This window comes from Gymnodraco acuticeps, unplaced genomic scaffold, assembly GCF_902827175.1.
Source record: "Gymnodraco acuticeps unplaced genomic scaffold, fGymAcu1.1, whole genome shotgun sequence".
NCBI lineage: Eukaryota > Metazoa > Chordata > Actinopteri > Perciformes > Bathydraconidae > Gymnodraco > Gymnodraco acuticeps.
In genome coordinates, this window is record NW_022991024.1 from 1 (window position 1) to 27,399 (window position 27,399).

Consider the following 27,399-nt stretch of genomic DNA (forward strand, 5'->3'; position numbering starts at 1 on the left):
GGGGACTCGCCTCAAAGGTCCCATGAGGGGAATCATTCATTTTAGGGTGAAGACTTGGTTAGGATTAGGGTTAGGGTTAGGCATGTGTTGGTTATGGTTAAGGTTAGGATAAGTCTCCAGGAAATGCATGTAAGTCAATGTAATGTCCCCTGAAGTGATGTATACATGGTATGTGTGTGTGTGTGTGTGTGTGTGTGTGTGTGTGTGTGTGTGTGTGTGTGTGTGTGTGTGTGTGTGTGTGTGTTGCTATGTGCTGGGCGCAGGCAGAGAGAAAGGGGCCAGCGATGGACCAGCAGGGCAGGCAGGTGGCCAGGCTGCAGCCGGGGTAAAACACTCATAGCTTTAGCTGAGAGTGTAGCCTGTAGTCATGTGAGAGATCTCAGGGAAATGCTGCCACCATGTGACGCAGCAGAGAACTCGACATTCTGAAATACGTTCACCACCACAGACAAGTGACAATTGCATTGGCTTCAACTTGTATTTAAATGCATTTACTTTAACTGTCCCCCTTATTTAAAGCAGTATTGTGTACCTTACTTGTCAAATTATCAAGTTAGACACTCTGTCCAGATTTATTTCTCTGTCCCCTCTGCAAAAAATGTATTGTCAGAAGAGCGTTCATTACAACAGACTGGAATACTTTACCTAAGCATTATCATCTCACTTTCAGCTGCTCTGCTCTTGTCATTGATGAACTGATCTATTAGTCACTACTGGGTATCAAACTAGAATAGAATATGGAGGGATGAAACCCTCTTTAATGGTCAGACAGTGAAATGTGTTCTCTGCTTTTAACCCATCCTAGTACCAGGGTTGCGTTCCAATAGTCCGTTTAGCTTAGGAACCTTCCTAACCAAGTGAAATGACCCGGAAGTCCCTCACTGGCAGCCATGATAAGTGCCGTTCCAATTCTCCAAATGAAAGGAAAGGAGGTTTCAAACTTCCTTTATAACCTCCTTTAGCTTAGGAACCACTGGACCTTCCCTAACCGAAAGGAGAGGAGAAAATGCTGCCCCACAATGCCTTGCAGCCGCAGCACTTGCCGTCACTCAACAGTCGGTTACAGTTACAGTGCTTATTAAGCTTTTTAAAACGTATGTGGTAAGTTGCCAAAGTGCTTTGTTCTGAACGTTCATCAGTATTATAATCAAAAAGAGAAATATGAACGTTAGTTTTTACTGAAATGATCAAATAAAGTCAACATTTCACAGTCTTTACTGAGCTGTGTGGAGTTTGTTCAACTTTTAAAAGATGTTTGAATGGTGATATACACAGTGATAGATGGTAAGGACTAACGTTTATAATAAATACATTTGTATTGATTTTAAGATCTTTTCATCAATAACACGTATTGGGATCATTTGTATTAATGTGGACCGGAGGGAGAGGGTGACGAGCATAAGTTTCACTTTCCTTTTTTATTTCAATTCTAACTTTGGTCATGAAGAATATGTTTCTCTGTTGTCCCCGTTCATAAAGCATAAAGCAACAGCATCAGAGCACGGTGCAGAGTCTCTAGATGAGTTTACAGTAGTCCCTCGTTCTTATTAAACATCCATGTTGTAGTCCGCTGTATAGGAAACTGTAGTTTCCATGGTTACCCCACAGCAGCAGACGCACATTCATGACGTCCGCTGGCGCATCATAAACACGTCGGATAGTGAAAGTGCATTCGGATTCTCTTAAGTACCGCAGTCTCTTCTCCTAAATCCTTTTGAATTCTCCTATCCACTATCCCTTAACCCCGTGACGTTTCACTCAGAGGTCAAGGAATAGGAGATAGGGTTAGAATTTAGGAGCTGATTTTTGGATTATCGGAACGCAACCCAGGAGTCTACAAGGAGCCACTGCAGCTATTGTACAGCGCCCGGGGAGCAATGGGAGTGGGGGGGGGGTTGTCCAAGGGCCTTGCTCAAGGGCACCACGGCAGGGTAGGAGGTGAACTGGGACCTCTCCAAGTAGCAGTCCACACTCCACATGTTAGGTCTGGTCGGGGACTTGAACCGGCGACCCTACGGCTCCCAGTCCAAGCCCCTACTGACTGAGCAATGCAATGCTTGTATGTATTACTGTGTTTAGTGTCCTGTCGGTAACTTTGTGTGGTAGTGTTACCACTGACAGGTCTCTCTTGACATTGTGTCTCAATGAGATTTTTACACCTGTATAAATAAAGGCTAAATAAAAAATACTTCATGAATTGTACTTATTCATTCCTTACTGATGGTTTGTCCCTGTTTGTCATGCTTTGCTTTCTGTCATTTTGTTCATGGATGTCTGTAAGACGATGCTTTTGTCAGGACCCCTTGAAAAGGAAATGGTGCATGTCAAGGGGCTTATCCTAATAAATACATTTCTATATATGTACAAATGAAAAAATGGCATTGCATCATGTCTAAAATAATGCAAAGTATGGCTGTTTCTCGAGACATTAATGCATGTTTTACTACCTGGAGATTCATGTGAATAATATCCTGCTTCATATTGTGTCCTTTTCAGAGTTTATAGACTTTCTATCTACTTTATATGTTCAACTTTTTAATCCTGTTTTAATTCAATTTTGAGATTGTTTATTTCTACTCTTTGAATTCTACTTATGCGCAATGCCTTGTTTTGTCTTTTTATGCTGCTGCAACGCAAACATTTCCCAATTTGGGATAAATAAAGTACCTCTTATCTTATGCTCTACTTTCCGATCTCCCTAAAAGAATATACATCCACTACAATTACTGGCACACTCCAAAAGTATTAACGAGGACGAGAAACAAAGCCCCCCATGTTTACCGTCTCTGCTACCTGTGAGCTTGAGATGTCACACTTTAAGATAATAGTTTTTTTAATGCTCTTAATGGTCTTGGTCCTAGTTATTCATCCATGGGCGTCACAGCCATTATATGAGGGTGGGACAAGTCCCCCCCACCTTTTAAAATGATTAGTTTAGACCCCCCCACTTTTACTATGCGGAAAGTCCGTGCATCGGTCTATCCACTCGCCGCCCTTTGTAGAGCGATGTGTCGGGGCTTCATTATCAAATCCATTCCACTTTCTTATTGAGAGAATGCCCAAATCAATGAAACTCCGTCCCATGTTTTCCCTGCTACTTTGTACCAGAGCCGCACACAGGAGCCGTACACATGCTGCGTTCTGTGCGTAGCTGTGTCTTTAGTTGTAAGCCCAGTGGCGATCTGTTCATCTGTCATATCATACAATAAAGCCATTGAAAAGAATAGATACAGCATTAAGTTATTCTGGGTCTTTGTGTGTCATAGCTCGGCTGTGTGTGTGTGGCACGAGGAGCGCATTTTGTGTGAGCGAGCGAGCGAGCGAGAGAGAGAGAGTGAACGAGAGACTTTAGTCTAAGTTATCTCATGTAAACAAGTATTTCCAAGGCACACCTTTTATATGATCATTATACAAAATAAGAGAATAACAGGTATGAAATAATTCCAACTCAGACTATAGGACAGTAAAACTAAAATACAGTTTAAAAGGGGAGTGATTTGTAAAATATGCATAAAGAAAAAGTAAGTCTGTTTTACACAGTTCTGTTTCACATGGGTGTTGAGAGATGTATCCATAGATCTAGTCCCTAACGTTGCTCTCAAAGTGCAGCAGATTGATGCTTTTAACTTCAACATTTAAAAAAACATTACATTACATGTCACTTGTTAGACGCTTTTATCCAAAGTGACTTACATACTCAATACTGTGGGCAATCCCCACAGGAGCAATTTGGGGTGAAGTGTCTCAGGGACACAACGACATGCTGACTGCAGCGGGGTTTGAACCTGTGACCCCCTGATCCGAACACCTACGCACAATCCACTGCACCACATGCCTCCCTCCACCACCTGCCCACACCCGCGTCAAATTGTCCTACCCACATTGAGGATGCTTCCTACGCCCATTAATTCATCAGATGTATTTCTAACTTATAAAGCAGTGCTTCTCAAAGTGTGGTCCGTGAGCGCCCCCTAGTGGTCCGTGAGTATATTGGTAAAAATGTCACATTTTAAATAAATAAATACATTTAAGTTTTCCGCACTCTCACGGGAATATCTCCGCAATGGAGCGAGCTTAAGTTTCACTTTCGATTGCATGATATAGCCCAGCGCAACACCTTCGTCACACATGTTGCCACTTGTTTGTACCATTTTCAGGCGATTTGTAATCTGTTCTAGAAAAACGATGTGATTTTGGATATCTGTGGAGTGAGGTGGTCCGCGAGTGTTTTTTTATTGGTTAAGTGGTCCTTGGTATGAAAGTTTGAGAAACACTGCTCTAAAGCATAGAACCAAGTGCTAAACTTAGAATCATTAAAGTTACGTTTTTTTAAAAGACCCACAGCGAGGCTTCTTTTGTTATCGACCTGAGGACAGCGTTCTTACTTTGAAGAGCCCACCCTTAGACCCACCTTTAAAATGTGACATTTAATAACTCTCTTTTTACCCAGTCTTGTTTTTGTTGACATGTTTTGGTGATTGTATTGATCATAAGGTCATGTGCTGCTTGTGAACTTGGAAGGATGGCATTGTTTGTATTTATTCTTTGGTATTAAGTGTTTTTATTGATCATGTGTTGCTCCGTCCCTGAACTGGGAGGGCGGTTCGTCGTGCTTTTATTTGTATTTGGGGATTTTTTTGGAGTTGTTTTGTTTTTTTATATATTTTTCTTTGCCCTTTTTTTGGAATTAAGTGTTTGGCTAAGTGTGTTGCTCTGTCCATGAACTGGGAGGGATGGTCCCTTTCGTTTTGATGTATTATTATTTTAATTGTTTTGTTTTGAGAAGCACATCATTGGGTCCTTCTCACTTCGGTTAAATGGATTCCTTGCTTCCCTCACTTGCGTCGTTTCCCTGCGTCTAGTCCCTCCCACCAGGGAAGCACGGAGAGATGCAAGGAAACCACGAGAAGCAGGGAAATGAGTTTTAAGAGCAATGGGACGTCCTTTCCTCCGGAGCGTCACGTGAAGCGATGTCCGTTTGTGATGACGCTGCACAGCTGATCGTCTGACAGCAGCCAGCTCTGTCCCCGTTATTTCACAAACACCCCCGCCTCTGTTAGTACACATTTACTGACACAAACATTTGTATCATCTGTTGTAGACCCCAATAAATAAAATAAGAGAAGAACTCATTCTCAAAAAAGATAAACGCCATTCTTAAAATGTATAAACGAACAATAGTTTGATTAATATTGATTAGAGTGCACAATAGAAATAAAATAATTGAGAGAAGAAAAAGAGATATGTTATCTATCAAAACCCAGTTAGATTAACATTCATTGGATTGCACACTTTGTGTGGATATGTAGCACATTAACATTTTAATAGCACTTAATGACTGACTGAATGGAAATGACAATAAATGAAAATGTAAAACGAAAAAAGCGATCATGAATAAAATGATTTTTGACCACTTTGTTGTTCAGATATATCACATATTTGTCACTAAATGATACATTAATTGAAACAAAACACAGTATAAACTGAGGAGTGAGTCCCGTGAGGTTCATGTGTTTTCTTCACTCCGCTGGGAAACTGCTCTCATGTCAAGAAGCATCAGATCAGTGCATGCACTGCCTCGTCCAATCAGTGAGCGATACACAGTAAGGGGGCGGGGCGAGTGTCTGAGGATTTCATCGAAGGATGGTCTGGTGGTTCCTCGGTTATAGCTCCTCCATTATCGCTCCTCGATCCTCCGGCAGAAATAAGGCCATTGGGACGCTACTCAAGATGGCGCAGACAAATCAACTTCCGGTGAGACCGAGACCGAGGAGCGAGGAAATGAAAAATAAGAGAAGTGAGAAGGGCCCAATAGACTCCTGTAATGATGTTTTTATATATTCTTTGTCCATATGTTGGTATTAAATGTTTGTATTGATCATGGGATGATGTGCTGCTCTGCTTATGAACTGGGAGGGGGCTTTTATACTATTTTAATTTGTATTCATCGTTATTGTTTTTGATAATAATTGGTTTGTGAAGCACTTCGTCTTACCTCTGTTACGAACTGGGGGGTGGTATTGTTTTTATTAAAATGTTATATGTATTTCATTTTGCTGTCCTTTGTTGGTATTAAGAGTTTTAATTGATTATGGGAGTTTATCTTTGGTTAATGAGGCACTTTTGTACCTCATATTTAAGAACTGGGGTGTAGTTATGTTTTCATTTAAAATCTGTAATAATTTGTTTGCCCTCATGTTTTGGTTGTGATTCACTTTGCCTTCTGTGTCTTAAAAAGCTCTTCATAAATAAAGATTGATTGATTGACTCCTCGTACCTGAAAGAGCCTCCTCCGGGGTCGTTGAGCTTGTTTTTCTGATTTCCACACATCTGAGCCGCCATGGGACTTCTGCCTTGGATGAATCCTGCCTTGCACATTGTGCCTGTTCAGAAAGAGGGGAAGCAAAGACGAGTTATGAACACAGGAGAGGAGTTATCATTGAAACGTCGCCTCCTATCTGCATCAAACATCCTCCTGTCTTACGACTACCTTCAACTGTCATCCTCGCAGGGCTGAGTAAGAAAGTGGGGGGGGGGGGTTTGTACTGTCGCTCTCCTCAGGTTGGTGCGTACAGCGTCGCTCTGTCAATATCACTGCGCTTCACCGGCTCTCCTTACACTCCTAAACCGCATCCTGCTCCGAGACACGTTTTCCAGAGAGGCACGAGGACTGCCAGAGTGAATTCAAACTTGATTTTAACAGGCATGTTCCTCGCCAAGAGGCACAGAAAAGTATTTTTAGAACTATCCCCGCATTCCAATTTATGGGCATAAAACAACCTACAGATCTTTCACTGCAGGCGATCTAGGAGAAGGGGGCAGATCAAATTTGTATGCACCTCCGATAGCACACACACACACAGGTAGAAACACGCACACACATTACACACTTTACACACAGCACCTGAGAGCACAGCGCTCTCTTAGGGGAGCGTTACGCCCGGTTGCTGTCGGGGCGATATTTGTGGGCTTCAGTGGGAAGAGTGTTTGTGAATCAGTGTGAGTAAGCAGCAGCGCAAATGTTTGAGGAGGCTTTCTAACCAGACAGGGGAGGAAGAAAAAACACCTGTTCTCTGTGAGCCTGTTTACACATCTTAAGGCCAACGGAGGGAACGATCAGGCTTCCACTAATGGCTATCTTCTGTTGAACAGGTTTTCATTTGTTTAACCACAAGGTCTGGATGAGTTTGAGAATCTTGAACATATCTTGCATGCGGAGACATTGAAACTGCAGGCCGGAAACAGAAGAAAAACTGGTGTCAAAGGGTGTCTTTTTTTTAATATTAAGCCATTCCTTTTTTACCTCGTATGCCACTTTGGCTCCAACACAGTTCATTTCCCCGCTGTGGCACTAATAAGGGGATTCTGATTCTTCAGAAAAAAGGGAAAACTGAAATTCAAAGCTCCCAGAATTTAAAGAAATCTGTACATTTAATTTTATACTCAATTTAAGTCCTGCACAATTTTACAATATATTTTTCTCTATCTGCTTCTGTACTGTCTATTTCTGTATGTTGCTATTTCCCCCTAGGTCAATACATTTTAATCCTATTGACATTAAAGGTCCCCTATTATAATGTTTTTCATCAATATATCACAGGTCTCAGATATATACAGAACCTGTCTCTGATTGGCTGAAACATCAAACAGATCATTGCAGCATTACCCATAATCCCCTCTGTTTCAGCCCTGTTTCCAAAGTGCTGATTCTCTGTCTGTTACTTTAGATGAAAATAAGGAGCCCCTCCCCACGCCCCTCTGAGAGACATTTGGTTACAAAGAACTCAATGGTGCTCTAGGAGGAGATTCAGGTGATAAGGGGGGGGGGGGGGTTACCTTGGTTGCTGATTGGCTAATGGTTACACAAGCATCGTTATGACATCATAAAGTGGCCAAAATCTGATCAGCTCATTTTCAGACAGGTTTTTATAGAAATGGATCAAAAAGAGAGAGAATCTTTGTTCCTGAAACTTTCAGAATCTCTTTCCACAGAGGGGACACATGTTGATGTAGAAGAGACATGAAGAAGAGGGGACACATGTTGATGTAGAAGAGACATGAAGAAGAGGGGACACATGTTGATGTAGAAGAGACATGAAGAAGAGGGGTCACATGTTGATGTAGAAGAGACATGAAGAAGAGGGGACACATGTTGATGTAGAAGAGACATGAAGAAGAGGGGACACATGTTGATGTAGAAGAGACATGAAGAAGAGGGGACACATGTTGATGTAGAAGAGACATGAAGAAGAGGGGACACATGTTGATGTAGAAGAGACATGAAGAAGCGGGGACACATGTTGATGTAGAAGAGACATGAAGAAGAGGATTTTGCACAATAGGTGACCTTAAATATAAATTGTAAATTGGTAAAGATGTCATTGAATTCAAATAAAGAAGTGGCTGCAGAAGTCCTTCATACCTTGCGCTCTGACAGGATGTGTGATCCCCATGGGCATCCGGACCTGGCCACTCATAGCGCCTGCTCTCATTCCCTGAGGAGCAAACACAAACACAGATTACACACATCATTACTTCAATATTTCAAAGAATGACACAATTTGTAAATGAGGCGAGATTATAAACCTGGCATGTCTGCTGAACTGCTTCTGCTCAAGATTACTCTCTTGGAACAAGACTTAGTCAGTAGCACAACATTTTCAACAAGATTCAAGGCTTTATTGTCACAGTAGCTACAGTGTAGACACGGCAATGACGAACTGAAGTCCCAGGCTCCTCCAACAGCAACATGAATATATATAGGACATAAAACAAGTCATTTTTGTACTGATTTTGAATCTACTGTCAGGTATTAAAGTATTGCTTGCTGAAGTCCTGCCTGCACTCATGTGATGTCGACAATCACATGGAAGATTGTTGACGTCCACCTGGATCCATCTTTTTTATATACATGTTCTTTATCTTTTGTGTCATTCTACTGTATGTAGCCATTTTATCATCTTTTTCAGGGTTCATACACTTTTTCACCAATGATTTTCCAGGACTTCTCCATGACCTTTACCTAATTTTCCAGGACTTCTCCAGGACCATTACCTAATTTTCGAGGACTTCTCCAGGACCGTTACCTAATTTTCCAGGACTTCTCCAGGACCTTTACCAAATTTCCGAGGACTTCTCCAGGACCATTACCTAATTTCCAAGACTTCTCCAGGACCGTTACCTAATTTCCGAGGACTTCACCTAATTTTCCAAGACTTCTCCAGGACCATTACCTAATTTTCCAAGACTTCTCCAGGACCATTACCTAATTTTCCAAGACTTCTCCAGGACCTTTACCAAATTTCCGAGGACTTCTCCAGGACCGTTACCTAATTTTCCAAGACTTCTCCAGGACCTTTACCAAATGTCCAGGACTTCTCCAGGACCGTTACCTAATTTCCGAGGACTTCTCCAGGACCATTACCTAATTTCCGAGGACTTCTCCAGGACCATTACCTAATTTCCGAGGACTTCTCCAGGACCATTACCTAATTTCCGAGGACTTCTCCAGGACCGTTACCTAATTTCCGAGGACTTCTCCAGGACCGTTACCTAATTTTCCAAGACTTCTCCAGGACCTTTACGTAATTTCCGAGGACTTCTCCAGGACCGTTACCTAATTTCCGAGGACTTCTCCAGGACCGTTACCTAATTTCCGAGGACTTCTCCAGGACCGTTACCTAATTTTCCAAGACTTCTCCAGGACCTTTACCTAATTTCCGAGGACTTCTCCAGGACCGTTACCTAATTTTCCAAGACTTCTCCAGGACCATTACCTAATTTCCGAGGACTTCTCCAGGACCCTTACCTAATTTCCGAGGACTTCTCCAGGACCATTACCTAATTTCCGAGGACTTCTCCAGGACCATTACCTAATTTTCCAAGACTTCTCCAGGACCGTTACCTAATTTTCCAAGACTTCTCCAGGACCTTTACCTAATTTCCGAGGACTTCTCCAGGACCGTTACCTAATTTTCCAAGACTTCTCCAGGACCATTACCTAATTTCCGAGGACTTCTCCAGGACCCTTACCTAATTTCCGAGGACTTCTCCAGGACCATTACCTAATTTCCGAGGACTTCTCCAGGACCGTTACCTAATTTCCGAGGACTTCTCCAGGACCGTTACCTAATTTTCCAAGACTTCTCCAGGACCTTTACCTAATTTCCGAGGACTTCTCCAGGACCTTTACCAAATTTCCGAGGACTTCTCCAGGACCGTTACCTAATTTCCGAGGACTTCTCCAGGACCTTTACCAAATTTCCGAGGACTTCTCCAGGACCTTTACCTAATTTTCCAAGACTTCTCCAGGACCATTACCTAATTTCCGAGGACTTCTCCAGGACCTTTACCTAATTTTCCAAGACTTCTCCAGGACCTTTACCAAATTTCCGAGGACTTCTCCAGGACCGTTACCTAATTTTCCAAGACTTCTCCATGACCTTTACCTAATTTCCGAGGACTTCTCCAGGACCGTTACCTAATTTTCCAAGACTTCTCCAGGACCTTTACCAAATTTCCGAGGACTTCTCCAGGACCATTACCTAATTTTCCAGGACTTCTCCAGGACCATTACCTAATTTTCCAGGACCATTACCTAATTTTCCAGGACCTGTACCTAATTTTCCAAGACTTCTCCAGGACCTTTACCTAATTTCCGAGGACTTCTCCAGGACCGTTACCTAATTTTCCAAGACTTCTCCAGGACCTTTACCAAATTTCCGAGGACTTCTCCAGGACCATTACCTAATTTTCCAAGACTTCTCCAGGACCTTTACCTAATTTCCGAGGACTTCTCCAGGACCATTACCTAATTTTCCAAGACTTCTCCAGGACCTTTACCTAATTTCCGAGGACTTCTCCAGGACCATTACCTAATTTTCCAGGACCTGTACCTAATTTTCCAGGACCAAAAACATGACTCTTTCTCGGCGTTCCACTGAAAATGGTTTATTTTAACATGGAACAGGAAAATAAGGTCTGCATCTGAAACATGTCGTGCCTCTCTAAAACAAATCAAATAGTAGCTTACTAGCTTCACGCTAAAGCAACTCAAATCTCTCACCAGCAAAACACCTCGTCAGTTAAATGCCATTTTACGTTTCATTACGATACGATACAGTATTTATTATCATTATCGTATTACTATTTCAGCGATTAGATAAAATATAAATTATATTTGATGCAACTTTAGTTACATTTCCATGACTTTTCCAAAACTTTGGGAAACATATTGTTTTCCATAACTTTTCCAGGGCCTGGAATTAGCCTTTTGAATTTCCATGACTTTTCCAGGTTTTTAATGACCCTGTTTTTTAAGGTCTGCACACGACATCTACTGCACGTCTGTCTGTCCTGGGAGAGGGATAGATAAGATAGACTTGTATTAATCCCTCGTGGGGAAATAGTTTCTCTGCATTTGACCCATCCTAGTGTTAGGAGCAGTGGGCTGCCATTTTGAACGGCGCCCGGGGAGCAGTGTGGGGAACACCTCGGTAGTGCTCAGGGACACCTCGGTAGCACTTGGTCTTGCCGGGACTTGAACTGGTGACCTTCCAGTTGCCAAGCCAAGTCCCTATCGACTTTGCCACCACCGCCCCTTCCTCTGTTGCTCTCCTGGAGGTTTACAACATTTGTCCCCGTTAATCGTGGGATTTCTTGGGAGTCTTTCCTTGTTACAGCAAGGGACTAAGGGTAGGGGGTGTCGAATGCTGTACACACTGTAAAGCCCCCGAGACAAATGTGTAATTTCTAATATGTGTCTATATATATTCATTTAAGAGTAGCGGACAGATGCAAGAAAGATTTTAAAGATGGCTATTCCTGCACATTCCTCCACGCCACTCCTTTGTGCATCAGTCGATCCTCACAGCTGAAGGCTCTCAGTCTTCTCTCAGTGATCGTGCCGTTATGTTCAATGTTTGTTGTTCGTGTCTTGATATGTGTCTGTGTTGATGTTACACATGGAGCTGCTGTGAAGCAAGTCACATTTCAGACTTGATCTGACCATTAAAGTGTTATCGTATTATTAGACAGAATGTGAGACAAATGTGTGATTTCTGATATTTGGCTATATATATGAATTTAAGGGTAGAAGATGTTACGATGGTTATTCCTGCACGTTATCAGACAGAATGTGATGCAAAGGCTAAAGCAGGATGGATTCTGTCACTGACCTACATTTGCCTGCTTTTCCAGATAAGACAAAGGCAAAAGAAGTCAAGACGGCAGTGAAAAAGTAGAAGAAGAAGTAGTAGAAGAAGGAGCATGGGGATGAGGAAGGGGGGGTTTTGCTGGGCTATTAGAGTCACTTCCTTCCTTGGTAGCAGCCACAGGCCCCCCCTCAGGCTCAGCCATCCATTCCTACCAGTTTGCTTCTTGCTGCATATTTGTTAGCCTTGTTTTCCATTCCCTGACACATGCTATATTACTGTTCAAGCTACGGAGAAAAAGACAGAGGCCATTTTCCCAGAGAGCCACTGCAGGGGCTTGTGAGAGTGGGAGGAAAAGGAGACAAATAGAATTCAGCACAGGCGGAGATAGCTGCACCTCTGGCCACCCGCGACACAGTTAGGAGAAGTCAGGTAGAAAGTTTGGGAAACAGACGGTAAAAGGCTTGTGTTTAACCAAGTCCATATATATATACTTTAATTTATTCATATATCATAACAGAATACAGGAACGTACATTCTGTTCAATCTCATAAATCTTATTTCTGCGTTTTGCTTGCACCACGGTATCATTATTTGACTTCCTTATTTACGATAATGTATTTATTTGTTAAGTATGTTACACTATTCGCAGGGTCTGGGACTAAATATTTCCATTGCCAACAACCACCCTATTTTGCATCTGACAAATAAAACCATTGAATGTTTGGTATAAATAAATGATATACAGTTATATTTCCATTTGACTGCTTTTTAAAACACATAATTGCAACATTTTTCACATGCTAGTTATTTCAGTGCTAGTTCTCTTTATTTTAAGACCCCCACTTCCTTAATGAAGCTCACACACACACACACACACACACACACACACACACACACACACACACACACACACACACACACACACACACACACACACACACACACACACACACACACACACACACACACACACACACACACACACACACACACACACACACACACACACACACACACACACACACACACACACACACACACACACACACACACGTTACGTCGTGGTAAAGTAAAAAAGTGTATTCAGATGTTCTACTTTATAACAGGAATTAAATACTGACGGTGTCTGCCGATCTTCTCAGCAACGACCTTGTAATCATACGAATGTTTTGAAATGCATCATAAGTACACATGTTAGTTATGCAACTGGTAGCACAGCTTCTTTATGACTTTCAATCAATGGTTGCACACATGTTTTTATTGCAGCCTCTGAGGTAGAGGTTTATATATTTGACCACATTAGTTTGAGAGTTAGAGCATACACAATGTTACAGTGCTCTGTGGTGATGTGGCCTAGTTACTCCATTCATGCACTGCCTTTCAATAGATATATCATATTGCCCCGAGGTCATTTAAGGTCCAGCAAGTTTCGTTAAAACTAGTGGTGGAATTTTTTCGAAAATATTACAAAATGTTGGCCATTTAAATAACATTTTAACCCTAAATGCATCAAAGAATTACATTTTCTGGCTGTAAAACAAGCCGTAAACACATACATCATGTCATGCTATCTGCTGCTACAGCATGTACCTTTATCTTACCTCTATTCTAACCTTTATTTAAGTGTACATTCCTTGTGGGGTTAATCATAAAATAAACCTTAAATAAATGACTCCACATGTATACACTTTAAGTTACAATTGCTAAACTTTACAAAACATTTATTAAATTCAAACATTTCCCAGCCTACTGTAAGAAATATTACCCGTACTACTTTGGGAGCAGAGGACTTTTAGCGCTGTTGGGCCCGGGGCGATCATTCACTAATGTTATGTGTGATAGCTTATGTTGGTGTGTGTGTGTGTGTGTGTGTGTGTGTGTGTGTGTGTGTGTGTGTGTGTGTGTGTGTGTGTGTGTGTGTGTGTGTGTGTGTGTGTGTGTGTGTGTGTGTGTGTGTGTGTGTGTGTGTGTGTGTGTGTGAGAGACATAGAGATGGCGAGAGACCGGAGGCTTGTTCTGGACATAGACTGTGGCCGCCACATTGCTTTAAAATTGACCCGGGGCTGGCCTAGTTCCCTCGTCTCACCCTTTAACGGTTAACGGGTGGAGGGAGGGAGATACAGTGAGAGGAGAGAGATGGACAGAGAAAAGAGTGAGAGCAAGAGAGTGAGAGAGAGAGAAACAAGTGAGGAAAAGGGTGAGAGGAGGAAGATGAGGGGAGTGAGAGGAAGAGTGAGAAAGGAAAATATGAAAAAGAGAGACAGAAGCACACACACACACACACACACACACACACACACACAGTGCTGCTGTGTGTCCAGTGGAGGTTACATTGCCTTAGGGTTGCAACATTTTAAAAATATAACACTTAATATTCATCTCCAAGGTGTACTGTAATGTTTACTTCTCATAAATTGTAAAATTCACAAATTTTAACTTCTTATGTTTATACAAATATTTCGATTATATTGCCTTTTCATTTGATTGCACACTGTATCTGCCACCTAGACTGACCCTTTTATGAATGTGTAATGTTCGTAAGACTTGAAAACTTCAATACAAATATTGTTTAAAAAAACAACAACCTGTAAATCACCTTTAAAGACAAACAGTGAACGTAAACACTGATAACTGAGTGTCCTCCATACACACCATGCCAGCTGCATGTCCCATCCCGGCTCCTGCGGTGACGCTGACGCTGTGGGGGGGGCGGATGCGGACAGCTGGCCCAGCCGCGAAGGCAGGGGGGGGGCCGCCGGGTGCTGGTTTGAGTCCCTGATGCGGGGGATAGGTCACGGTGTGCTGACTGCTCAACAGAGAGAGCCGGAGGGCCGGGAGACTCTTCTGTTGACGGGCAGAGAGAGACAAGGGTTACAGGCAAACATGAGGATACAGCAGGAAGAGGGACACACACACACACTGTGCTGTGCTGTGGTCACTGTCTGATGTTATCAACACATGAGGATACAGCAGGAAGAGGGACACACACACTGTGCTGTGGTCACTGTGTAATGTTATCAACACATGAGGATACAGCAGGAAGAGGGACACACACTGTGCTGTGGTCACTGTGTAATGTTATCAACACATGAGGATACAGCAGGAAGAGGGACACACACACACTGCGCTGTGGTCACTGTGTGATGTTATCAACACATGAGGATACAGCAGGAAGAGGGACACACACACACTGCGCTGTGGTCACTGTGTAATGTTATCAACACATGAGGATACAGCAGGAAGAGGGACACACACACACTGCGCTGTGGTCACTGTGTGATGTTATCAACACATGAGGATACAGCAGGAAGAGGGACACACACACACTGTGCTGTGGTCACTGTGGAATGTTATCAACACATGAGGATACAGCAGGAAGAGGGACACACACACTGTGCTGTGGTCACTGTGTGATGTTATCAACACATGAGGATACAGCAGGAAGAGGGACACACACACTGTGCTGTGGTCACTGTGTAATGTTATCAACACATGAGGATACAGCAGGAAGAGGGACACACACACACTGTGCTGTGGTCACTGTGTAATGTTATCAACACATGAGGATACAGCAGGAAGAGGGACACACACACACTGTGGTCACTGTGTAATGTTATCAACACATGAGGATACAGCAGGAAGAGGGACACACACACACTGCGCTGTGGTCACTGTGTAATCAAAACATGGTTATGGGCTAAAGAAAAAACGATGGCGACATGACAAGGGCTGTTGTGTTCTACCTGCATTGACAATAATCGTGCTATTTAAAAAATGAAATACTGACATCATGCTGATAATGCACATATGATTATATCATTTTGCCAGGTGTTAGAAATTGTGGATTTGTTGTTCATCAGGTCATGTGGTTGCCCTCTCAAGCTTATACAGTGTAATGGTTATAGACTTGTCTCTTTTGTAAGTGTAATTAATTTGCCAAAAAGAGAGACAGAATAAACAAAAATAACTATTGATTAGACTGATGGCATTATTTATTGATTTACTTTTCTAGATAATATCATTCCATCCATCCATCCATCTTCTCCCGCTTATCCGTGGTCGGGTCGCGGGGGTAGCAGTTCCAGCAGAGAGCCCCAAACTTTCTTTTCCCTGGCGACATCAACCAGCTCTGACTGGGGGATCCCAAGGCGCTCCCAGGCCAGTGAAGAGATATAATCCCTCCACCTGGTCCTAGGTCTACCCCTTGGTCTCTTCCCAGCTGGACGTGCCTGGAACACCTTCCTAGGGAGGCGCCCAGGTGGCATCCTAACTAGGTGCCCGAACCACCTCAACTGGCTCCTTTCGACGCGAAGGAGGAGCGGCTCAACTCCGAGTCCCTCCCTGATGACCGAACTTCTCACCTTATCCCTAAGGGAGACACCAGCCACCCTGCGGAGAAAACCCATCTCGGCCGCTTGTATCCGCGATCTCGTTCTTTCGGTCATGACCCATCCTTCATGACCATAGGTGAGGGTAGGAACCAAAATGGCCCGGTAGACAGAGAGCTTTGCCTTCTGGCTCAGCTCCCTTTTGTCACCAATCCTGTTTGTAATATACATGGATCGGATTTCGAGGCGTAGTCGTGGGGGAGGGGGTCTGCAGTTCGGTGGACTAAGGATTGCACCACTGCTTTTTGCAGATGATGTGGTTCTAATGGCTTCATCGGTCTGCGACCTTCAGCACTCACTGGATCGGTTCGCAACCGAGTGTGAAGCGGCTGGGATGAGGATCAGCACCTCCAAATCTGAGGCCATGGTTCTCAGCAGGAAACCGATGGACTGTCCACTTCAAGTAGGGAATGAGTCCTTACCCCAAGTGAAGGAGTTCAAGTATCTCGGGGTCTTGTTCTCGAGTGAGGGAACAATGGAGCGTGAGATGGGCCGGAGAATCGGAGCAGCGGGAGCGGTACTGCAGTCGCTTTACCGCACCGTTGTGACGAAAAGGGAGCTGAGCCAGAAGGCAAAGCTCTCTGTCTACCGGGCCATTTTCGTTCCTACCCTCACCTATGGATAATATCATTATCATGAAATATTTTGGACACAATAATTGTATAGTAAAAATGATCCTGAAAGCCATAGACCTCAAAATGTGTTTTGTATACACGCAGTTAAAGTGTTTGACTTGATTTCGTGATGATAAACCCACAGTATGTTTATTATCCACCACACATGGAACATGGCCATCAGCCAGTTGTGATAAGCCTCTGTCACAGTGGAGCTGCTGCTGCTGCTGCTGCTGCTCCATAAAGACTATTTCAGGCAGATTTTTGACGTAAGAGACCTAACGTTGCATGACAACATGTGTTTGTGGCCGGGTCGTGACGCTCATCACGGCTGGCTGCAGGAAGCTGAAGGCTACACGCTGCAGGACACACTGTCACACACAGTCAGAAGTCAGGCCACAGGGGAGTGGGCGGATGTGTGTGTGAGAGTGTGTGTGTATCATTCTACTGTCAGGCCTGTTCATTACTGCCCTTGGTGCCATGCAAAGGACTATTTTAGGGGTCAGTTTGGGTAAATAACATGAGAGCAGCAGCTTAAGGAGCCGTGTTAAGGGGGGATTTAAGGGGCAAGTGATTTTTTGGGGGGTCAATTTAATGCTCAAGGGCTTTCGGGCTGCACACCTTGAAAAAATAACTCATTGCGTTTATTTTGACTTACATTGCGATATGATTTGCAATATTTGAGGAATTCACAATTTGTTGTTGAATATGTTCACGTAATTATTAAAGAAATGTAATAAAATAAGCATTTTTTGAAGAGGATCTGTTCCAAACACACTTGTTGTTGGCTTGCTACAAATAAACTGTATTAATATCACCTGCTTAAATTGAATGCTCCTGCTCCTTCATCACATACGTCTCATCAGATTTAGCAAAACAATAACAAACTATAATCATTGAGACAATAAGTGTTGACCACCATCCGCTCTGATAAGCTGTCAGTATGGGTGGATGTGTGTGTATGCGTGTGCGTGTGCGTGTGTGTGTGTGTGTGTGTGTGTGTGTGTGTGTGTCATTCTACTGTCAGGCCTGAAAAGGGGTGAACATATTCCCACCAACCTTTCCCTCTGACCCCTAAAGCCAGATGTTAGAGTATGGTCGTGGCTTTTTTGGTCCAGAGGGAAAGGGACCTTACAAAGAAGTTAAAAAAGACACTTTATAAGCGAGCGCCCCACCTTGAGGAAGGGCACCAGGTAGGGCTGCGGAGAGGACTTGAGCTCCGTCTGCAGCCGGCTGGTGAACTCCTCCGGTTCTATCTTTGCATCCTGTTGGTGGAGAGGAAAGTAAAACAACACTTTAGGAGAGGCAACAAGATGACACATCCCATCACCGGCTGATCATCGGCTCTCATCCTGCGTCCTCGGGCTGAAGCTCATGAACGTCTAACTGGGTTTCAAAATGCATGAAGGAGAGAGGAGGGTTTAGAGTTTCTTGCTGCCATCTACAGGTTTGAAACAGGCAACACAACAATATGTGAAAGATGCAAGGTTGACAAACTAAGATATATATATATATGTTAGTAATTTCGTTTTTGGGAGAAGGGGTGGGATTAAATAAGTGTAAACGTCTTCCCACGCCTTTTCAGATGTGTAATTAAGTAGAGTATTTATTTATACATATTTAGAATCAGTAATATTTGTGTATATCAATTTTGTATTGTATAATAATTATCATGTTACATTTTTGTATTATTGTTTTACACATCAGAAATAAATCAAATCTAATAAATCTGAACTCCTAAGTGTATTTTAAAATGCAAACAATTAAGTTACATAAGAAAAAATGATTGAAGAAAGACTGTGGGTGTTTTCCAATGTCGAGGAAGGCTGCTCCAGAGCCACTATTTCAAGCATACTACGTCATCGAGTCCCGCCGAAGGACTGTTCTAATGTCCAGGATCCTTGGAATTCTACCGAGCCGGGCGTACTTCGTTGCGGGACATTTCGAGGCTGCTGATGTGTAGACTCCGCGGTCTTAAAATCCCCACAATGCTTTGCGCACGGACCAATTTCCAAATCTGTGGAGGAAAATGTAAGGCGGGGCCTCTCATATGACGCACACTTGCACACTTGCTAGCCTGTTCCACTCTTCGTTTTCCGAGGCTAGGAGGTATTCTTGCCTCGCTTCTTAAGGACTCACTCGGAGGTACATGTGCTACCAAGCAAGCCTCCTCGACATTGAGAAACACTGTGACTCCAACAAAATGTGAAGGATGCAAGTTTTAAGATGAGATGAGATGAGAAGGACCTTTATTAATCCCCTTGGTTAAATGCAGTAGTTTAACAGCAACAGGGTAAGATTGAAAAATTGGAAAACACAGATTAATAAAATCAAAGATACAGATTTAAAATGATAAAATAACAATAAAATAAGAAAATAATTCAAATGACCATATATACATATTGGGTCATATATACATATTTGATATATTTACATGTGTGTGAAAACAGTGTGTATTTTATGTCCAGTAATTGTGTCACATTGCACAATACTTACTTACTCCTAAGTGTATTTTAAAGTGCAAATGAAGTTACTTAAGAAAAAATCATTGAAGAAACACTGACTCCAGTAGAGCTGTGTTGTTTTTCATGTTAAAATTAATCTGTAGATTACTGTCCATGTCGGGATCAATAAAGTGTCTGTCTGTCTGTCTGTCTATCTATCTGTCTGTCTGTCTGTCTGTCTGTCTATCTATCTATCCATCTATCTATCTATCTATCTGTCTCTCTGTCTGTCTGTCTGTCTGTCTATCTATCCATCTATCCATCTCTCTATCTGTCTCTCTGTCTGTCTGTCTGTCTGTCTGTCTGTCTGTCTGTCTGTCTGTCTATCCATCTATCTATCTCTCTATCTGTCTCTCTGTCTGTCTGTCTGTCTATCTATCCATCTATCTATCTCTCTATCTGTCTCTCTGTCTGTCTGTCTATCTATCTATCCATCTATCTATCTCTCTATCTGTCTCTCTGTCTGTCTGTCTGTCTGTCTGTCTGTCTGTCTGTCTGTCTGTCTGTCTATCTATCCATCTATCTATCTATCCATCTATCCATCTATCTATCTCTCTATCTGTCTCTCTGTCTGTCTGTCTATCTATCCATCCATCTATCTATCTATCTCTCTCTCTATCTGTCTGTCTGTCTGTTTGTCCATCTATCTATCCATCTATCTGTCTCTCTATCTGTCTGTCTGTCTGTCTATCTATCCATCCATCTATCTATCCATCTATCTATCTGTCTGTCTGTCCATCTATCTATCCATCTATCTGTCTCTCTATCTGTCTGTCTGTCTGTCTGTCTGTCTATCTATCTATCCATCTATCTATCTCTCTCTCTCTCTATCTGTCTGTCTGTCTGTCTGTCTGTCTATCTATCTATCCATCTATCTATCTATCCATCTATCCATCTATCTATCTCTCTATCTGTCTCTCTGTCTGTCTGTCTATCTATCTATCCATCTATCTGTCTCTCTATCTGTCTGTCTGTCTGTCTATCTATCCATCCATCTATCTATCCATCTATCTATCTGTCTGTCTGTCCATCTATCCATCCATCTATCTATCCATCCATCTGTCTGTCTGTCTGTCTGTCTGTCTGTCTGTCTGTCTGTCTGTCCATCTATCTATCTCTCTATCTGTCTCTCTCTCTATAACATAAGTGTTGTTTATTGTTGTGAGTCTCACCAGCAGGTCCTGGACCAGAGACTTGACGTTCTTCGAGGTCTCTGGGGACGGAGAGTTGTGAGACGCCAGCTTGATGAGTGTGGCCAGGAAATTCTTACACTTCTTCACATTCTCCTGCATTTCCTGTAGGAAACAAAAAGAAAATAAGTATTCATCTTCTGTACAAAGAAACAAAAACATCAGATATCAAAGGCTACAAAATGCTGAATGTCTTAGATATTTCAGGACGCCTTTTTTTATTAATTTGGCATAGGATTTGTATCAGAATTTCATGTTAAAATAGAGGTGTTGAATCAAATCCGGAGCAGAAAGTATTGTATTTGACCTGCAATCATTTCCTTAATACTCCACAGATATATTACAGAATGATATAACTTAAAGGTCCCCTATTATTCTGTTTTCCATCAATATATTACAGGTCTCAGATATATACAGAACATGTCTCTGAAGTGTTTGGCTCCAAACACCAAACAGATCATTGCAGCATTACCCATAATCCCCTCTGTTTCAGCCCTGTTTCCAAAGTGCTGATTCTCTGTCTGTTACTTTAGATGAAAATAAGGAGCCCCTCCCCACGCCCCTCTGAGAGACATTTGGTTACAAAGAACTCAATGGTGCTCTAGGAGGAGATTCAGGTGATAAGGGGGGGGGGGGGGGGGGTTACCTTGGTTGCTAATTGGCTAATGGGTACACAAGACACAACATCGTTATGACATCATAAAGTGGCCAAAATCTGATCAGCTCATTTTCAGACAGGTTTTTATAGAAATGGATCAAAAAGAGAGAGAATCTTTGTTCCTGAAACTTTCAGAGTCTCTTTCCACAGAGGGGACACATGTTGATGTAGAAGAGACATGAAGAAGAGGGGACACATGTCGATGTAGAAGATACATGAAGAAGAGGGGACACATGTTGATGTAGAAGAGACATGAAGAAGAGGGGACACATGTTGATGTAGAAGAGACATGAAGAAGAGGGGACACATGTTGATGTAGAAGAGACATGGAGAAGAGGGGACACATGTTGATGTAGAAGAGACATGAAGAATGAGGGGACACATGTTGATGTAGAAGAGACATGAAGAAGAGGGGACACATGTTGATGTAGAAGAGACATGAAGAAGAGGGGACACATGTTGATGTAGAAGAGACATGAAGAAGAGGGGACACATGTTGATGTAGAAGAGACATGAAGAAGAGGGGACACATGTTGATGTAGAAGAGACATGAAGAAGAGGGGACACATGTTGATGTAGAAGAGACATGAAGAAGAGGGGACACATGTTGATGTAGAAGAGACAATGAGAAGAGGGGACACATGTTGATGTAGAAGAGACATGAAGAAGAGGGGACACATGTTGATGTAGAAGAGACATGAAGAAGAGGGGACACATGTTGATGTAGAAGAGACATGGAGAAGAGGGGACACATGTTGATGTAGAAGAGACATGAAGAAGAGGGGACACATGTTGATGTAGAAGAGACATGAAGAAGAGGGGACACATGTTGATGTAGAATGAGACATGAAGAAAGGAAGAAGGGGGACACATGTTGATGTAGAAGAGACATGAAGAAGAGGGGGAGGAGGGACACATGTTGATGTAGAAGAGACATGAGAAGAGGGGACACATGTTGATGTAGAAGAGACATGGAAGAAGAGGGGACACATGTTGATGTAGAAGAGACATGAAGAAGAGGGGACACATGTTGATGTAGAAGAGACATGAAGAAGAGGGGACACATGTTGATGTAGAAGAGACATGAAGAAGAGGGGACACATGTGATGTAGAAGAGACATGAAGAAGAGGGGACACATGTTGATGTAGAAGAGACATGAAGAAGAGGGGACACATGTTGATGTAGAAGAGACATGAAGAAGAGGGGACACATGTTGATGTAGAAGAGACATGAAGAAGAGGGGACACATGCTGATGTAGAAGAGACATGAAGAAGAGGGGACACATGTTGATGTAGAAGAGACATGAAGAAGAGGGGACACATGTTGATGTAGAAGAGACATGAAGAAGAGGGGACACATGCTGATGTAGAAGAGACATGAAGAAGTGGAGTTTGCATAATAGGTGACCTTTAAGCTAATGTAAGAAGTTGACAAGCCTCAGTCTGAAACCAGAGCAGCCGAATGAGAGCTGGCACCTCTCACAGAGCCGGAGGAAACAAAGTGAAGCCCTGAGAGAATCTGTGGCCTCGATACATGGAGACGTGTGGCTCGGTTTCTCTGAGGGGTGTGAGCATCTACAGCAGGGGCGTCCAAACTACGGCCCGGGGGCCAAATGCGGCCTGCGGGCCATTTTGAATCGGCCCTCAGCAAATAAAAAAAGTATAATGGAATACGGCCCACAAATGCAACTTGTGCTTTTCTTATATTGTACTTCTTAAATATATATGTAGAAAAATATTACACATTAGTATTCATGTGTTAATAAGACCACTTTTCAAATAAATCCAGTCAATTCCTGTTGAAAACATGTTCTAACATATCTTAGTTGATAAAAGAAAAGCCCAATGACTTATTTACATAACAAGCTTGAAACACACCGTTCCTATTTAATCGTATTATATTTGAAGCTTCTGTTTTAAGGCATGAGCTGCTAACAAGATAAATGAAACCCTATAGAGAGCTGTGATGTAGGCTGTTTTGTTCTTAAAGCTTATTCATGTATCAAGCCTAATTTACCTACATTTTGCTAACTTATAACTTAACTTATGAGCCAACATAGGAGAGGAGATTCAGGTGATAAGGTTGGGGGGGGGTTACCTTGGTTGGTGATTGGCTAATGGTTACACAAGCCAAAACATCGTTATGACATCATAAAGTGGCCAAAATCTGATCAGCTCTTTTTCAGACAGGTTTTTATAGAAATGGATCAAAAAGAGAGAGAATCTTTGTTCCTGAAACTTTCAGAGTCTCTTTCCACAGAGGGGACACATGTTGATGTAGAAGAGACATGAAGAAGAGGGGACACATGTTGATGTGGAAGAGACATGAAGAAGAGGGGACACATGTTGATGTAGAAGAGACATGAAGAAGAGGGGACACATGTTGATGTTGAAGAGACGTGAAGAAGAGGGGACACATGTTGATATAGAAGAGACATGAAGAAGAGGGGACACATGTTGATGTAGAAGAGACATGAAAAAGAGGGGACACATGTTGATGTAGAAGAGACATGAAAAAGAGGGGACACATGTTGATGTAGAAGAGACATGAAGAAGAGGGGACACATGTTGATGTGGAAGAGACATGAAGAAGAGGGGACACATGTTGATGTAGAAGAGACATGAAGAAGAGGGGACACATGTTGATGTTGAAGAGACGTGAAGAAGAGGGGACACATGTTGATGTAGAAGAGACATGAAAAAGAGGGGACACATGTTGATGTAGAAGAGACCTGAAGAAGAGGGGACACATGTTGATGTGGAAGAGACATGAAGAAGAGGGGACACATGTTGATGTAGAAGAGACATGAAGAAGAGGGGACACATGTTGATGAAGAAGAGACATGAAGAAGAGGGGACACATGTTGATGTAGAAGAGACATGAAGAAGAGGGGACACATGTTGATGTAGAAGAGACATGAAGAAGAGGGGACACATGTTGATGTAGAAGAGACATGAAGAAGAGGGGACACGTGTTGATGTGGAAGAGACATGAAAAAGAGGGGACACATGTTGATGTAGAAGAGACATGAAGAAGAGGGGACACATGTTGATGTGGAAGAGACATGAAGAAGAGGGGACACATGTTGATGTAGAAGAGACATGAAGAAGAGGGGACACATGTTGATGTAGAAGAGACATGAAGAAGAGGGGACACATGTTGATGTAGAAGAGACATGGAGAAGAGGGGACACATGTTGATGTTGAAGAGACATGAAGAAGAGGGGACACATGTTGATGTAGAAGAGACATGAAGAAGAGGGGACACATGTTGATGTAGAAGAGACATGAAGAAGAGGGGACACATGTTGATGTGGAAGAGACATGAAGAAGAGGGGGACACATGTTGATGTAGAAGAGACATGAAGAAGAGGGGACACATGTTGATGTTGAAGAGACGTGAAGAAGAGGGGACACATGTTGATGTAGAAGAGACATGAAAAAGAGGGGACACATGTTGATGTAGAAGAGACCTGAAGAAGAGGGGACACATGTTGATGTGGAAGAGACATGAAGAAGAGGGGACACATGTTGATGTAGAAGAGACATGAAGAAGAGGGGACACATGTTGATGAAGAAGAGACATGAAGAAGAGGGGGACACATGTTGATGTAGAAGAGACGTGAAGAAGAGGGGGACACATGTTGATGTAGAAGAGACATGAAGAAGAGGGGACACATGTTGATGTAGAAGAGACATGAAGAAGAGGGGACACATGTTGATGTGGAAGAGACATGAAGAAGAGGGGACACATGTTGATGTGGAAGAGACATGAAGAAGAGGGGACACATGTTGATGTAGAAGAGACATGAAGAAGAGGGGACACATGTTGATGTAGAAGAGACATGAAGAAGAGGGGACACATGTTGATGTAGAAGAGACATGGAGAAGAGGGGACACATGTTGATGTTGAAGAGACATGAAGAAGAGGGGACACATGTTGATGTAGAAGAGACATGAAGAAGAGGGGACACATGTTGATGTTGAAGAGACATGAAGAAGAGGGGACACATGTTGATGTAGAAGAGACATGAAGAAGAGGGGACACATGTTGATGTTGAAGAGACATGAAGAAGTGCATTTTGCATAATAGATGACCTTTAATGTCTACGTCTATATGTCCTTCGGTTGGCCTGAACTTGTGTGAATGTATGAGTGTGAATGTGTGTGTGGGCATGTGTGAGACTGTGGCCAGCTGTGTGAGGAGGGGGGAGGGCCGGGGGTCCGAGTCCTGACACAGGCAGCCTGCTGGCAGCTGTGACAGGACCTGGAGGGTGGAGAGCGGGCGGAGAGAGAGAGAGAGAAACGGACCCCGGACACGATGGGTCCCCCGGTGTTCGCGGTGACGCCCGTCTGCTGGGGGGGCTGGGGGGGGGCCGGGGGGGCCACGGCCACGGGGGTCTGCTGCGGAGCCGTCACAGCTGGAGCCACGGGGCCCTTCTGAAGAGGAAGAGACAGGGAGGTAAACAGGGAGATAAACAGGAAGTGACGCCTCGCTCGCAGCAAGGCCACAGAGAACAGGAGGCAGAGACACACTTCTGTCACTTCTGCTGCCCGACATCACTTAACAGACAAGGAAGAGTGGGGGGGGGCTTCAGGCTGAGAAAGATGGGAGGCCTTCAACAGATTTGACTTAAGAGTCACCTACCTGAAAAGGGAAGCCACACATACTAGACATGGCCCTGATGTTATCCACATCATTTTCATACCAGTTTATTTTTAAAGTGTTCACTAAACTCAGACGTCATTGCGTGGTTTAAGCGTACACATAACTTTACAAATTAATAAACCACACAGCATCACATGACTATAAGTCAGTGGTTCTCAAACTTTTTCTGTCAGGCCCCCCCTTTGGAGAAAAAAAAAAGTCGGGCCCCCCCCAACACAAATAGTCAGGCTCAGTGGCGGCGCCAGAGATTTGTTTTGGGGGTGCTGTGGGGTAGCTTGACGTTTCATAGAGGGTGCTCAAACATTTAGGGTTTCCCATTAATGTACTGGGCGCTACAGAGGAATGTTCTACTGCAACACTCCCCACGCATATACACAGTGTACCCGCGACTGTTACAATGAAGGCTCGATAATCAGCTCACGGCATATAGGTGTAAGCAGGGGTAACGTGCTATTTTTATAGGTGGTGTGTGGACCTCACATAGGGGGGTCCGGGGGCATGCTCCCCCGGGAAGATTTCTAAATATTGAAGTTAAATGCATCAATCTGGTGCACTTTGAGAGCAACATAAAGAGATCTATGGATACATCTCTCAACACCATTTGAAACAGAACTGTAAACAGATTTACTTTTTCTTTATGGCTATTTTGCAAATCACTCCCCTTTTAAACTTTATTCATTTTTTAATGTCATATAGTATTTCATACTTATTTTTAATTGATTCTCTTATTTTTTTATAACTATAATGATCATATAAACGTGTGCCTCGGAAATAATGGTTTACATTAATGGTGACCAAAACGTTTGAGACCCACTGAGATAACACTGAGAGAGTCCTTTAGCTCACTGAGACTCTCAGTCTGACAGGAGAGGACTCTCCTCCACTTTGTTGTTGAAAAAACTCCTTATATCCGTTAGCGTAGCTCGCTAGCACCAGAAGCTAACATCAACGATCTCCGGTACCGGTGCTCTCTCTCTCGCGCGCACGCACACAAAATGGCTCGTTCCACACACACAGAGCTGAGCTTTAATGAAACACAGAGACCCAGACGTAATAGTACTGCATCATATTATTTTCGAATCAATAATTTACATTTTTTTTTTTTCTCCTGGTCTCTCGCGCCCCCCCCTGTCATGCCTCTGCGCCCCCCACTTTGAGAACCACTGCTATAAGTCAACATGAAGTATGTTAAGATAAGGAGGATCAACCATATGAAGATG

General features: G+C 43.0%; 1 protein-coding gene across 1 annotated transcript; it reads right to left on the reverse strand.

Moving 5' to 3' along the window:
- Positions 1 to 5,811: 5,811 nt before the first annotated feature.
- On the reverse strand, positions 5,812 to 25,950 carry LOC117559535 (transcription initiation factor TFIID subunit 4-like; the record flags this gene model as incomplete). The annotated part of the gene is given in 6 exon segments (XM_034236324.1): positions 5,812 to 6,383; positions 8,423 to 8,495; positions 14,808 to 14,999; positions 18,333 to 18,422; positions 20,834 to 20,956; positions 25,822 to 25,950. Coding segments are annotated over 6 exon segments (828 nt in total), but the record flags the coding sequence as incomplete, so codon positions are not given.
- Positions 25,951 to 27,399: the final 1,449 nt, after the last annotated feature.